This window comes from Schistocerca americana, chromosome 7, assembly GCF_021461395.2.
Source record: "Schistocerca americana isolate TAMUIC-IGC-003095 chromosome 7, iqSchAmer2.1, whole genome shotgun sequence".
Classification (NCBI taxonomy): Eukaryota; Metazoa; Arthropoda; class Insecta; order Orthoptera; family Acrididae; genus Schistocerca; species Schistocerca americana.
In genome coordinates this window covers 321296915-321313289 of record NC_060125.1, presented here as the reverse complement: position 1 = coordinate 321313289, position 16375 = coordinate 321296915, and the positions used below count along the sequence as shown (strand labels likewise).

General features: G+C 39.7%; 1 protein-coding gene across 1 annotated transcript in view; it reads right to left on the bottom strand.

Annotated features, from left to right (window-relative positions):
• Positions 1-9994: 9994 nt before the first annotated feature.
• Positions 9995-16375, bottom strand: part of LOC124622123 (guanylate cyclase soluble subunit beta-1) — a 218084-nt gene continuing 211703 nt past the window's right edge. Inside the window, exon 14 of the mRNA XM_047147736.1 lies at positions 9995-11062. Within this exon, the coding sequence (XP_047003692.1) occupies positions 10933-11062 (130 nt within the window). The 3' untranslated portion in view covers positions 9995-10932. The remainder of the gene's footprint in view (positions 11063-16375) is intronic.

Sequence of the window (16375 nt, the reverse complement as noted above, 5' to 3'; positions counted from 1 at the left end):
CGTCGTATAATGTATAGGTACTTGAGTAGCACGATGCATAGATGCGCGTCTCTGCCCGTGCCAGTCTGTACGTACTGCTCTGCAGCGACGCTGGACAGATCTACCCGTTTTTTCTTCACACTGTTCATGTTATTTACCTTTATTGTCATGGTGCACTATTACTCTTCTGCCGCTACTTATAGATATTTGTTGGAAAACTGTGGTCTTACAGATGTAAATTGGTTTTTTTACCTACATATTGCCAAAATGAATAGATGTTAGTTTTCAAGTTTTCAACATATGTGTGTGTGTATGATTGGGGACGATGTTGGTGGTGTTTATCCAATGAGAGCTGTAGAACGTTGAACATTAGAGATTGGTTGAAAGTTTTGTTGATCAGCTGATTTGGTTTTCGATTTAAATGTATTGTCGAGGATCTCATGAACAAGTTTTATTTTACGTTTTTCTGATTATACTGAATATCCACCAACAACTTTCCACCATGTACCTTCGCCCCTCACACACACACACACACACACACACACACACACACTCCCGCGGATATAAACATCACAAAAATTAATAGACTTTAGTTTTGAGCGTATACTTCTTTAGGTTGGCTACACGTAGATAACAAAACACGATGAGACAAATGTGAACTCACAGTATTTATGTCTTCAAAAACATAGCTTTCTAACAGATATTTATAACAGTGCACCGTAACAATAAGTGCAAACAAGATGAACAGTGGGAAGGTAAAAGTTCCGATTACAAAAATGTGTTTATCTTTGGTAAATTAAGTTATAGTGCGACCTCCAGACCGTTATCATATGAGAGGAAACGCAGATGCCAGCCAAAAATGCGACGAACTGTAAATAAAAAACGAGACCTAACTGTTCTGTAATCCAAAAATAACACATACCAAAACAAAACTGTATCGTTCTAGATCCCAATAAAGATGCATTAAGAGTAAAGAAAAAGGCGAAACGCGTCTGGGAGAAATAAAATACAATGCAGCAAGAAAATACGGTTTTTATTGACAAAGCAAATATTTCTGTGCTTGTTACGGAGGACGGCCACTCAAACTGTGGTGTCACCGCCAGACACCACACTTGCTAGGTGGTAGCTTTAAATCGGCCGCGATCCATTAGTACATGTCGGACCCGCGTGTCGCCACTTTCAGTGATAGCAGACCGAGCGCCACCACACGGCAGGTCTAGAGAGACGTACTAGCACTCGCCCCAGTTGTACGGACGACGTAGCTAGCGATGCACGCTGACGAAGCCTCGCTCATTTGCAGAGCAGATAGTTAGAATAGCCTTCAGCTAAGTCAATGGCTACGACCTAGCAAGGCGCCAGTAGCCTTACATAGCTTGTATCTAAAGAGTCTCACTTGTCTCATCAAGAGCGATGTACCTCAAGGATGGATTAAAGTTAAGTATTCCAGAAGCTACGTACTTTTCTTTATAGCATTCATTACGTATCCTGTTTCAGACCTCACGCCCATCTGCGTGAGCTTAGCGCGTGCCTTTCGGCTACTTCAGAGTGGCGTGGCTGTCTTGTTACGCTACAACACAAACAACTTTTTTATCACGAGCTATGCCTGTCTGAACAGGCAGTCACATGAGGGCAGACGACGTTATTAGAAATTCGTTAGATTACTTACTCACCATCACTCGGCATAACAAAAGTACTAACTTGAGAGTGCAGCTACAGGTAACAGCCAGACTAAATTAAGTAGTACAGTTACAGCACGAAACTACAATGAAGCCCCAAAGAAACAGGCATAGGCACACGTATTCAAATACAGAAATATGTAAACATGCAGAATACGGCGCTGGGGTCGGGGACGCCTATATAAGACAACAAGTGGCTGGCGCAGTTATTAGATCGACTGCTGCTGCTACAATGGCAGGTTATCAAGATTTAAGTGAGTTTGAACGTGGTGTTACAGTCGGTGCACGAGTGATGTGACACAGCGTCTCCGAGGAAGCGATGAAATGGGGATTTTCTCGTACTAACATTTCACGAGTATACTGTAAATATCAGAATTCCGGTAAAACGTCAAATCTCCGACATTGCTGCGTCCGGAAAAAGTTCCTGCAAGAACGGGATCGACATCACCTGACGAGAATCTTTCAACTGACTGAAGAGCAAACCTTCCTCTAATTGCTGCAAATTTCAGTGCTGGGCCATCAACAACTGCCAGCATGTCAACTATTCAGCGATACATAATCGAAATGCCCTTTCGGAGCCGAAGGCCCTCCCGTGTACCCTTGATGACTGCTTACGCCTCGCCTGGGTCCGTCAGCACCGACACTGGACTGTTGATGACTGGAAACATGTTGCCTGGTCGGACGAGTCTCGTTTCAAATTGTATCGAGCGGTTGGACGAGTACAGGTATGTAGACAACCTCATGAATCCATGGACCCTTCATATCAGTAGGGGACTATTTAAGCTGGTGGAGGCCCTGTAATGGTGTGGGGCGTAAGCAGTTGGAGTGATATGGGACCGCTGATACGTCTAGGTACGTATCTGACAGGTGATACGTACGTAAGCATCCTCTCTGATCACCTGCATCCATTCATGACCATTGTGCATTCCAGCAGGACAATGGGATACCCCACACGTCCAGAATTGCTACAGAGTAGCTCCAGGAACACTCTTGCGCTGGCAACCCAACTTCACAGACATGAACATTTTTGAACATGCCTGGGATGCCTTGCAGCGTGTTGAGCAGAAATCTCCACCCCCTCGTACTCTTACTGAATTATGGCCAGCCCTAAAGCATTCGTGGTGTCAATTTCCTCCAGCACTACTTCAGACATTATTCAAGTCCATGCCAAGGCATGTTGCGGCACTTCGGCGCGCTCGCAGGGTCCCCTACACGATATGACGCAGGTGTACCAGTTTTCTTAGCTCTTCAGTGTATGACTTGTTCCACAAACTTCTAAGCATTGATCAAAGAATAAACTACGTCAGTTTATTATACGTTCTTTGGTTTTGTGTTTCGCAAATAAATTATTAGTGGAATCTTTTTCTCTCGTTTCTTTTAACTGATGTGTACACCAACTATCAACTTACCTCCAATGTAGTGCTGATATGTTGATGACCTATGCAGTCTGGTTATGTAAAGTCAAAATTGATGTGTTTTAGTCTTAACCTTTACAGGCACCATCTCTGTACAACTGCTACAACCTAGTCCGTGTGGCCCCCGCCGTCGGAGGTTCGAGTCCTCCCTCGGGCATTGGTGTGTGTGTGTTGTCCATAGCGTAAGTTAAAGTTAGATGAAGTAATGTGTAGGCTTATGGACCGATGACCTAAGTAGTTTGGTCCCATAAGACCTTACCACAAATTTCCAAATTTGCTACAACCTACATCTGTTTTAACTGGAGCCGTACCGGGTGAAGTTGCGGAGAGGTTAGCACAGTAAACTCGTATTCGGGAGGACTGCAGCTCAAATTCTATCTGCAGGAAGGAAGCAATATTGGAATTTAACGTCCCGTCGATGGCGCGTTCATTAGAGACGGAACACCTATTCGCATTACGAAAAGTTAGTGAAGGAAATCGGATGTGCTTTTTTTTTTTTATGGAAACCATCCCGGTGCTTGCCTGGAGCGAGTTAGGGAAGTCACGAAAATCATGAATATGGATTGCCAGATGCGGATTTGAACCACATTCCTCCCAAATGCGAGTCCAGTGTGCTAACCTATCCACCACGTCGCTCGGTGGGATTTCAAGTCTTGAATACTGGAAGCCAATTCATATGGATGTAGGTTGTAATAGCTGTGCAGAAGTAATGAGATTTGTCCATGTTACATGATAGCTCGGTAAATGCCCGTCCAGCCACCGAGATTTATGTTCAAATAGTTCAAATGGCTCTGAACACTATGGGACTTAACATCTGAGGTCATCAGTCCCCTAGACTCAGAACTACTTAAACCTAACTAATCTAACTACATCACACACATCCAGGCCCGAGACAGGTTTCGAACCTGGGACCGGAGCAGCAACGAGGTACCGGACTGAAGCGCATAGAACCGCTCGGCTACAACTGCCGGCCGAGATTTAGGTTCCACGTGATTTCCCTAAATAGCTCCTGGAAAATGCTGGGATGTTTGCTTTGAGGAGGGTACGGCGATTTCCTTGCCAGTCCTTCCATAATCCAGTATGGTGGCGCGTCTCTTATGACCTCGGTGTCGATGGGACATCAAAATCTAGTAATGTGTCTGTCCTACCCCCTACCTCATCAACAACACTTGTCTTCATTTCCAACCACTTCTTGAGTAATGTTATTCACTCAGCATCACCTGACTTTCCAACTACTAATCTCCTTGCTGTCTCCGAAAGAATGTCATTAGTGGCAAACCTTGAAGTTCTGTTTCTTGTACCTTTATTTAATTCATTTGCCAATTTCCTCCTCAGTTTTTTTTTTGCTGCTGTATCTGTTTATTGACTGACGTATTTTGAGGAAGCAGCATGTGAAATGTTTCGAGCACCATTTAACGTTATAGTTCTTTTAGGATCTGTGGAGGCTAATCTCGGGCTGCGTAAGGAGACTGTGTGCCGTATCCCCTTCATTTGTGGCAAGACTTACACCGGGCAGACCCTCAGGACTGTGGAGGTTCTGACTATTGAACATAAGCATCACACGTGCTTGCAACAGTAGAGTAAGTCTGCGATTACAGAACATGGAGATTCCAGCGTACACTTACTATAGTTACTGAGATGCTGTTATTAGGGAAGCTGTTGAAATTGAACTAATAGGCGATGTTATAAACGGAAACCGCGGTTTCCACTTAGATTCTGCTTTTAATCTTACTTTCAGCCTGGTGAAACAACAGAGGCAATTAGCGCTACTTGTTCGTTCATTGTTCAATAATAGTTGTCTGTCGAGAACGTCTGACTAGATCATTTTCGTTGTCTGGCGGCGCTTGTTGTTCACGTGTGTGTTTTATTTCTGAATAAGCCGATTTTTGGTTCTTAATTGACACTGTCCCGCCGACCGAGAGTTGAAGTCGCCATGCAATCAGACCTTCCGATTCATTCGTGCCAAAAAAATGATAGGGTGTTCCGTTCAGCTGTCGAATACGGCGTTTGTCAAGACGTTTCTTGGCTGCTACTCAATAATTTATTTCAACATTCACTACGCTGGGGAAAGCTCAAGTGTCACATTGTATTAGGGGCGATCAAAAAGTTTCAGTTCTATGGTCACATTGCCCTTAACCGCTATATCAGTCAGGCAAAATCGTCATGATGACTGAGGCGATCATCCCACCGACGCAACACGTTGAAGATACCAGTTTGGTAAAACACAGTGGCCGCGCGGGGTAGCCGTCTGGTCTTAGGCGTCGTCCTACCGTTTGCACGGCTCCCTCCTGTCGGAGGTTCGAGTCCTCCCACGGCATGGGTGTGGGTGTGTTGTCCTTAGCGTAAGTTAGTTGGAGTGTGTAAGGCTAGGGACCGATGACATTAGCAGTTTAGTCCCATAGAACTTACCTCAAACTCCCAGTTTCCAAAATACAGGGTCCTGCTGCGTGAAGAAGTGCGCAGCTGCCTGCTGCACATCCTCGTCCGACAGGAACCGTCGACCCTTCAAGGGACGAAAGGCGTGATCATCGCATGGGCAGAGAACAGGATTATAGAGCGGATGCTCAAATGTCTCCCATTTGAGTTGGCGTAACCTCAGCGTTGGAATATTTGCAGTATACGGACGTGCGTTATCATGTAGCCTAAGCACCCGTTGTCGCAGTTTTTCCCGGACGTTTCATCTCAATGACAGACATGTTGCCCATATAAATTTTTTTCTTCGATGGATGTCCACAATATTTGTCCTTCTGCAGCCAAAAAAAAGTATAAGCAGCACTCTGGTCCTGTTTGAACGCATTTAGTAGTAAAGTCGATGTAGTTCACGTTTCCGCGTTTATCACACGCACGTCAGAAAGACATGGATGCCACACTAATCCCTTTCCTACAAGTTAGCGCTCGTATACCCGCATTGTAGTTGCACTACATTGCATATACGCTGCAGCAGCGTCGCAGAGATGGAAACTTTTTAATATCCTTTTACAGCAGAATTCGCACGGAACTTTTATTGCACAGTTACCCTGTTGGATGATCTAATAATTTAAACTGTTTTTTAAATACCACACCGCACTAAAGCAGTATGCTTTACTACTCTTTTTTTACCTTATGCTTAGTGGAAAACCAACATTCCGCCATGGCTGATTACAACTGTAGAAATGGGCGGTATTGTCTTACACCATGTGTATAACTTCATTTGTACGTGTATGACTGTGTTCCACATGTGCTGACTCACATGTGATGAACACGTTTCTTTTCGTTTCCTGCTTTCAAAATGGTATGGTTTACTGCGTTTATTTAACCATAATCATCATCAGAAATTCGACATCATCAGAAATTCGACATTCACTATTCGAATAGGCTTTACCCTGAAGCATTTACTTCGGGAATACGAAGGTTAAATTGCATCTTACCGAACATCATTTTTTTTTCTTGTTTGGTCATCAGTATTTGGTGATGCCCGCCACGACTTCTTTGCCTGTGACCAAACTTTCCGTCTCAGAAAAGCACTTAAAGCCTAGTCCTCAATTATTTTTTGGATATATTCCAGTCTCTGTCTTCCCCTACAGCTTTTACCCTCTATAGCTCCCTATAGTGCGAAGGTTTACTCCGGAAGTCTTAACACATGTCATGTTGTATTGCCCCTTCTACTTGCTAGTGTTTCTTAAGTATTTCTTTGCTCTCCGATTTTGCAGAGAATGTCCTCATTTATTATTTTAACAGTTCACATAATTTTCAACAGTTTCTATAGCACAACATTACAAACGATTCGAGTCTTATCTTTTCCGGTGTCCTCACAGTGAGTGATTCACTGTCGTACAACGCTGAACTCCAAAAGTACCTTCTCAGAAATTATTAATACTAGTTGACTTCTTTTGTGCATGATTGCCTCTCTTGCCCATTTTATTTGCTTTTAATATCCTCCTTGGCTGATCCGTCATACGCTGTTTTTGCTTTCAAGGTAGCAGAATTTCTCAGCTTCGTCTGATTCGAGGCCCCCAACTTTAATGTTAGGTTATTCGAATATCCCATATTTGCTGCTCGGCTTTACTGTCGTGTTCCTTCGTTTATTCTCAACCAATATTGTATGCTCAGTAAACTATTCACTCCATTATGACCAATATTTCGTCCTCGCTTTCACTGAGGATACTAATATCAACAACAAATCTTATAGTTGATATTCATTCACCCACAATTTAACCCCACTCCTGAAACTACATTTCATTTCCGTGATTGCTTCTTTGATGTATAGGTTGAACAGTAAGGGTGAAAGACTACATCCATGTCTTACTCGTACATCCTTTTTAATCCTAGCACTTTGTTCCTCCATTCTTATTGTTCCCGCTTAGTTCTTAGGCACACAACATTACCTTATTTCAGTATAACGTACAAAATTTTATCGGAGATTTTCGAACATCCTTCAGCATTTTACGTGATAGAAAGCTGTGTCGGTCGACAGAGCCTACGAAGGCATCTTGATTTTTTAAAGTCTTGCTTCCGTTACAAGGCGCAACGTCAGAACAACGTGTCTGGTGGCTTTATCTTTCCTAAGGCCAAACCGATCGTCACTTAAAAAATCTCCAATTCTCTTTTCATTCTTCCCTATATTTCTTGTCAGCAATAAGGATGTATGAGATGCTAAGTCGATCGTGCGATAATTGCCGCACTTAACCGCCCATGTCATCTTCGGAATTTGGGGATGATATTTTTCAGAAAGTCTGATAATACGTCTCCAGACTCATCGGTTGTACACAACAACTTAAATAGTCATTTTGCTGACACTTCCCCAATGGTTTACAAATTTCATAGGAACGTTATATATGTCAGGCTCTTTCGCAAGTTTTCCAAAGTTCTGTGATATTCCAACTATAACACTGGATCCGATATGTCTTTCATGTCGACCATCATTTATGCTTGTATCAAGTCATCAGACAGTTCCTCCTTCTCCTAGTCCTTCAATGTATTCTGTCTACCTATCAGCTCTCATTTACGTTTAACAGCGCTGTTCTGCCTGGACTTTAATGTTTACAATATCCTCCTTCATTTCACCGAAGATTGTTTTGACTGTGTGTTAAATTACTCCTCCATACATCCATTTCTTTTTTTGTTTCTTCACGTTTTCGTGCAACCATTTAGTCTTTGCTGCCTTAAACTTCCTGATTATTTATTCATATATGATACTTTCATATGTGATACATAATTGACTAGAAGAAGTGATCGGTTGGTAGGGCATGTTCTGAGGCATCAAGGGATCACCAATTTAGTATTGAAGGGCACCGTGGAGGGAGACCAAGAGATGAATACACTAAGCAGATGTAGGTTGCAGTAGGTACTGGGAGATGAAGAAGCTTGCACAGGATAGAGTAGCATGGAGAGCTGCATAAAACCAGTCTCAGGACTGAAGACCACAACAACAACATGTGATACATCGCTATATTTCTGTTCTGAGGATTTTTCTACTACCTTTCTGCGTCAATCAATTGCATTGTTTTGCTGGTCCCCAAGATTTTTTCACAGTTAGATTTCTTCATAGTTACCTTGTGACACATCACTATACGTCTATTCTGAGGATTTTTGTACTACCTTACTTCGCCAATCAATTGCATTTTTTTCTGATACCCAAAGTGTCCTCACAGTTACTTCTCGTTTATTTGCATGTAAAAATTTTGTAATTTTCTTTCTTAGAGACACCCATTGGTTTCGACCGAAATGCATTTTGTGGTACTCGCTATCGCAATGTCTAGAGGCTCAGAGAATTTCAAACGCACCTCATCTTTTCTCATTACCTCATTGTACCATTTCTTTCTACGATCCTCAGTCCTAACAGGTTTCTTAAACTTCTATCCACTCTTTACATATTACTTAACTAAAAAAAGGAAAAAAAGTCACGAGGGTAGAACTCTGTAAAATATTGGGCATGATTATACTGCCAAGGTACCTTAAGAGCAGGCAACTGTATGGATAACATGTTTTCATTTAATGAGGCTCTAGGTGACAACATATTGGAAAAAAATTAGCAAAGGAGCAGATGTGTGAAAAAAGACATCTGAACTGAGGACCAGAGGCAAGACCTGAGAATATTGGGAACTGTGTTAATAAAAGTAAATTTTATAATAAACCCAATTTTAAAAACAGTAGAAGGCAGATACAAATTTGCATATGTTTTAATATCTCGCAACGAATGCTTGAACACAATATTATGCAAATGTATCTTTTGCAAAGACTGCGATTAAATAGTAAGAATGTGTATCCTATCAAATACACTTCCGTTAGGGTGATAATTTATAGCACCGAATACACACTATATGGAAAATATTTATATTAAACATAAAGTAATCATGTGATGTTCCCATTAATGTATTAATCATCGAATTATATATTTGAGTAGAGAAAACAACATACCTATAAGTTATTGCGCGGTTACAGGTTTAATATATCCGGAAAGGCTTCAATCTACTAAAAAAGAATTTTAATTTTAGACTGTGACAGTATTATGTACAGTTAATGGAAGAGAACACTTTCTAGGAACTTTGTTAAGAGCCTAGTGTGTGTGAATGTTTATACAGAGTGAGTTGTGTGTTTGTGGATGTCAATTTAATATTCTCTAAAAGTTAGGTAATATTTTTTTGTAAATTCTTGTGTCTGGAGGGTGTCCTCAATGCTTGGCAGTATATACTAACTTTGAGCAATATGAATGTTGATGGATGATTTGCTTAGTTTATTATGGCATAGAACATAAAGCTCATCCTGAAATAAATAAATTAATGTTGTTATTTGTGGGTGTGGAAGTGGATATATATATTCGGTTGTTAGCTGACTTTGACTGGAAGCTGTTTTTAAATTATATTATTATATATTAGATTACAAATGGCGTTTCTGAACACGTCTGTTTAGTAAAAGTATTTTTTACTCTAAAAGAATACAGTCAAGAAACTTCATACTAATCAATATTTATTCACGTTACATTAAGTCAAAATTATGTAAATAATCCTTGACAAGACTAGTGTACAAATTATTTCTTATATACAGGGAACATAATTTTGTCAACAACGAACACATATTGAACAACAGTACATCAGCAGTAAGATTTACTTTACTATTGGATTATAAGTTTCTGATAACATAACTCACAGAATGTTATTGGTCCTTATTCAAATGTAATGAGATACTGCAACTGTGAGATGTTTTTGAGATGGAAAGCGACTCTCTGTTATTGTGCGAGATTATAAATTACTTTCAGCTTAGGGTAACTATTTAGATAGCAGTACTTAGTCGATGACAGGTCTAGTTTGCACCTATTGTTGTATCGGTTGTGGTCTCTTATACAGCAGCATGATGCAGGTATTGGTAGGAAAAATGCAGACTCTCCTGCTGCATATTACTCAATCAACAGGCGTTAAATCTTTACATTTAAAACAATCTTCTCACGACGACATATGTGTGCCATACTGCTTTACTCATTTTGAATTGGTGCTTGAGACTGGCAACAGTGATTACACAACGAGCATTTCCTTGTACATTTTGAAATTAGCAAGCTTTGCAATTTATTTAAATTTAAGCTACAACGTTTTAATGTTATTTAATAAGTTTTCCTGTCCGGAAAATCAACACTAAGTCTTGCGATTGTACTTTCCCACCTTTACAAGGTCAATGTAGATGACGAGAAGTCAGCGATACATATTTTTAATGCATCGGAACCACAACCTTTGTTTTAGAAATGTGATATAATCTGCAAAATAAGTAATTATAGCAAATAAACCAAAATCATGAGTGTAAACAAGGTAGTTCGAGGTGAGGAACAACTTGTTTCACGCCAGCCTTGGAGTTTCTAAAGGTGGTAACAGGTCTTAAACCAGCGAATTACACTACTAAACAATGACTTCCTTGCTGCGTGAGAGGAACCAGACTTTCATGGGTTCCGACTTGCCCTTCATTGTAACAGGACCTCGATACTCCAAGTGGAACTGTGGATCGGCGTTGCAGCCCTCGCTGAGGTACCTGTCGAGAGAGAAGAGACATTAAGAACATTGACATCACTAGGGAAATCATTTTATGCATTTCGCATAAAGAAAAGTAATACTGTATCGCAGTATACTGTATTGAAATACATATTCAGAAATGACTGCCTATTGGACGTATCAAAGCAAAGACAGAAATTGTCACACAGTAATTAACCCAGAAACTCACTTCCTTGGCTCAATAAGATGGTGTGTGTGTCTGAAAGAGAAGCCATTCGAGCAATTCTCAGCAGTTGTAGATGATGTTTTCAGGTCGAAATCACGTAAATCGATAAGGAATAAGAGTTAATGAGAACATACCTAAACCACCTTCGTTGTTCCCATTCTTAGTATTATTTGTATATAGTGCAGATCAGTTTTAGCTGTGATTTTATATACATAATACAGCAAGTTTAACCATTTGGTGCACTCGTCCACAGCAGTGGGCAGCTGTTAATGTCATTTCTTTGGCGTTTTCAATGAGTCCCGAGGCTGAGAATGCACGCAGCGCACTCCGGTGGACACTCCCTACTAGCTTTTGTAGTCTCAGGAGTGATCGAAAACGCTAACGAAGCGACATTAACAGTTATTCACTGCACTGGAAGTGTGCACCACTGGGTTAATGGCAGGCCCCGTAAGTCAATTAATGAAATAATATGTCACGACGATATCGAAAAGATTATGGGAGACTGAGCCAGTGAACTGTCGATATTCAAGGATACCAACGCTACGTCTCGTGCAACGCCTTCCCCGGTGTCCCTCTACAAATTAGATTAGATCAGATTAGATTAGTTCTTGTTCCATAGATCATGGATACGACACTTCGTAATGATGTGGAACGTGTCAGGTTAATAAAAGGTGTCTATACAAGATATTACATGAGACAAAATATTACATGACACTCAATAATAATTTTTTTTTTTTTTTGGAGGTTGGGAAATTACCCACTTACTATATCCAAAAATTCATCTAATGAGTAGAAGGAGTTGCCATTAAGAAATTCTTTCAGTTTCCTTTTAAATGCTATATGGCTATCTGTCAGACTTTTGATGCTATTAGGCAAGTGACCAAAGACTTTGGTGGCAGCATAATTTACCCCCTTCTGAGCCAAAGTTAGATTTAACACTGAGTAGTGAAGATCAGCCTTTCTCCTAGTGTATCAGCCATGTAAACTGCTATTACTTTTGAATTCGTTCGGATTGTTAATAACAAATTTCATAAGTGAATGTATATATTGTGAGGCTACAGTGAAGATTTCTAGCTCTTTAAATAAGTGTCTGCAGGATGATCTTGGATGAGCTCCAGCAATAATTCTGATTAAACGCTTTTGTGCAATGAACACTCTTTTACTCGATGATGAGTTACCCCAGAATATGACGTCATACGAAAGCAGAGAATGAAAATAGGCGTGGTAAGCTAATTTACTCAGATGTATATCGCCGAAATTTGCAATGACCCTAATAGCATAAGTAGCTGAACTCAAACGTTTCAGCAGATCCTCAGTGTGTTTTTTCCAGTTCAACCCTTCATCAATGCATACACCTAGAAATTTTGAATATCCTACCTTAGCTGCCGATTTCTGATCGAAGTCTGTATTTATTAATGGGGTCATTACATTTACTGTATGGAACTGTATATACTGTGTTTTGTCAAAGTTTAATGAGAGCCCATTTGACGAGAACCACTTAATGATTTTGTGAAAAACGTCGTTTACAATTTCACCAGTTATTTCTTGTCTGTCGGGTGTGATAGCTATACTTGTATCATCAGCAAAAAGTACCAGCTTTGCATCTTCGTGAATATAGAATGGCAAGTCATTAATATATATTAAGAACAGCAGAGGACCCAAGACCGATCCTTGTGGCACCCTGTTCTTGATCGTTCCCAAGTTTGAGAAATCACCAGTTTTTTGCTTATTATGTGAACTGTTTATTTCAACTTTCTGCACTCTTCCAGTTAGGTATGATTTAAACCATTTGAGCACTGTCCCATTCATACCACAGTACTTGAGCTTATGTAGAAGTATTTCATGATTTACACAATAAAAAGCCTTTGATAGATCACAAAAAGTCACAACGGGTGACTTCCGGTTAATCAGAGCATTTAATATTTCATTAGTGAAAGTGTATATAGCATTTTCCGTTGAAAACCTCTTCTGGAAACCAAACTGACATTAACAATACATTACTTTTACAAGAAATTAGGATAAGGCAGTCAGAAGAGAGATTTGGCGGTAGTTGTTGACATCAGACATATCCCCTTTTTATGCAGTGGTTTAACGATGGCATACTTCAGTCTATCTGGGAAAATATCCTGCTTCAGAGAGCTATTACATATGTGGCTAAGAATCCCACTTATTTCTTGGGAACAAGCTTTTATTATCCTGCTGGAAATGCCATCAATCCATTGTGAGCTTTTATTCTTGAGAGAGTTTATTATCTTCCTGATTTCAAATGGAGAAGTGAGTGGAATTTCAATTGTATCAAATGGTGTGGGTAAGGCCTCTTCCATTAACTGCCTTGCTTCTTCTAGTGAACATTTAGATCCTATTTTCTCTACAACATTGAAAAAATGATTATTCAAAATGTTTTCGCCTTCCAGCTTGTTGTTTATCAAGTTTCCATTCGCTTTGATGGTGATACTGTCATCCTGTACTCTTGATTGTTCTGTCTCCCTCGTAATAATATTCCAAATTGTTTTGATTTTGTTATCAGAGGTATTAATCTCAGACATGATGCACATGCTTCTGGACTTTTTAATAACCTTTTTTAATGTAGCACAGTAGTTTATATAATATTTGGCTGTGTCTGGGTCATTACTCTTTCTTGTTGTTAGATACAGTTCCCTTTTGTGGTTACAAGATATTTTTATTCCTTTAGCAAGCCAAGGTTTTTGCATAGTGTCTTATAATTACATTTAACTACTTTCTTGGGGAAACAGTTTTCAAATTCTCTTACAAGTGTATCATGAAATAAGTTATATTTTAAATTAGCATCGGGTTCCTTGTACACCTCATCCCAGTCTAACTGCTGAAGATTTTCTCTGAAATTTGTAATTGTTGAGTCATTAACTGAACGCACAAGTTTGGAGGGTAGTTTTGAATTACTGAATGGAGCTATGTCATATACTGTAACTAGCTGAGAATCAGAAATTCCATTCTCAACAGGACAAGAATTTATGTTTTTAAACCTATCTTGGTCTATAAAAGTGTTATCTATCAATGTGTTGCTGTCCTTTACTACCCGAGTAGGAAAATTAATGACAGATGTCAGATTGAAAGAACCGAGCAAGACTTACAGGTCATTCTTCCTATTACACTCTTTCAGTGAATCAACATTGAAGTCCCCACAAATAATAATTTGCTTTCCCCTATCTGACAGATAGCACAACAAGGCATCCAGGTTTTCCAAGAATAAATGAAAATTTCCTGAAGGGGACCTATATACTGTTACAATTATAAAAGAGCCTTCCTTCAGTTTAAGTTTACAGACACATGCTTCTATATGTTGCTCTTGGCAAAACTATTTTGTATCTAAGCATTCTACACAGTGATAACTTTTGACATACGTGGCAACTCCTCCTCCCACCTTATTCTCTCTACTCATATGTGCAGCTAGTTTATAACCACTGATATTTACCTTTTCCATATCAGACACAATGTGCTGCTCAGGCAGGCATAGTATATCTATAGCATTATCAAATTCAATGTCATCTAAATATATCAGCAGGACCGAGCGATGCGGCCTTGTAACGCTGTACGCGGGCGGACTGGCTCATCGTTTTGTTACTTCCAGCGAGTGCAGGAGCTAGTGAGTCTTGAGGGTCAGTGGGGAAGGTGGTCGCATGTGGAGTTAATGACGCGGGGTTGCGACAATGCTACCTTGGACAGAAGCTCGGTGGTAGTTCGAGTTATGTGCATTGGTTAAATTGAGTATTGACATGAAATTGTTATGCTTGCTGGCCCAGCTAATTATTGGTGAAGATTACGAAGTGTGTATGTGCTGGTGAATGTGCTTGGTGTCTTACCTAATGGCCAACTGGCACAACAAGCAGGGCTCGTATAATTTGGTAATTTGATTGGATTTTGCCGTATTGCTTGTGGATTGTCATCATGGCAAAAGACTGGACAACGCAAACGAATAATCGGTAAGCTTAAATTTTAGTTTGGTATGCTAACTTTTTTTTTGCTGAGTGTTGCTAACTGGTGCAGTGTTTTTAAGGCATAATGCAGGTTCAGTCACCTTTATAGTTGCTAAATGTTTTTTTAAAAAATTGTGTTTAAAGCAATATATCGTTTTTAGCTCTTTTCTTAGTTACGCTGAGTGATCTGCTTTTCTTAGAGACAGATTTTGATTGATGTCTCCCAGAGTCAATTTTAAGTCTTTTTGTGGGAAAGCTGTTTTAATCTTGTAATACCTGATATCATTTTTGACCTATTATTGGTAAAAGTTTATTATTTAAGTCATAGCTAAGAGCCGAATTGTTTTTCAGTTGTGCACCTGATTTAAGATCCGTTTCAGTTACGTTACTCGGGTTTCAGATCACATTACCCCAGAAATTGTTTCTCCTCCTTTTAGATTGTAGAGGATATAGTTGCTTATTTCACAGCTCTGTATGCTTTAGCAAAGAAAAAAGTTTGAAAACCAGACCTGGTGGGTGTTTTTGAAACTACAAAGTAGTAATCTACAAAGGAATTTTATTTAATGTTGAAACTGTACATGTCTCGAAATGTTGTTGCTTCTGTTGGTGGCCTTTGTTGTTGTTGCTCAAATTTATAACTGGGCCGTTTTTATTATGGACATTTGACAAAACAAAATTATGAAAAAATTGTTCGTTTTAATTTCTTTGTATGTGCCTTTGGTGCCATTCACTTTTGAAATGAGTGTACTATCTAGTGGTAATTTTGAGATAGCTCGCCAGTAACGATGAATCATGGAAATAGTTGAAGAAGTATGGTATTTAGAGTATTTGAAAATATTAAATGGATGCACAGCAAAAGAAATAAACATAAGACTAAACTACCAGGCCCACAATGTCTGTAGATGGTTTATTTATAGGCATTGATGAGTAAGTTTACGAGTATCAAAACACATGACGTATAGGGCAGTATCTTTTGATTGCATTGACGTAGATGTTCAACAGTTTCAAGGTACCGCAGACTTTTACATGTGACATAAATGTCAACTGGATACCTCTAACCGTTCTTGGGATAAAGGGGTCTTAACAGACCGACAGGCAGACGGAAGGGCAACTAATAGCTAAACAATATTTTTTATGTGAAATAACTACAAATTAACAACATTCAGACTTTTTC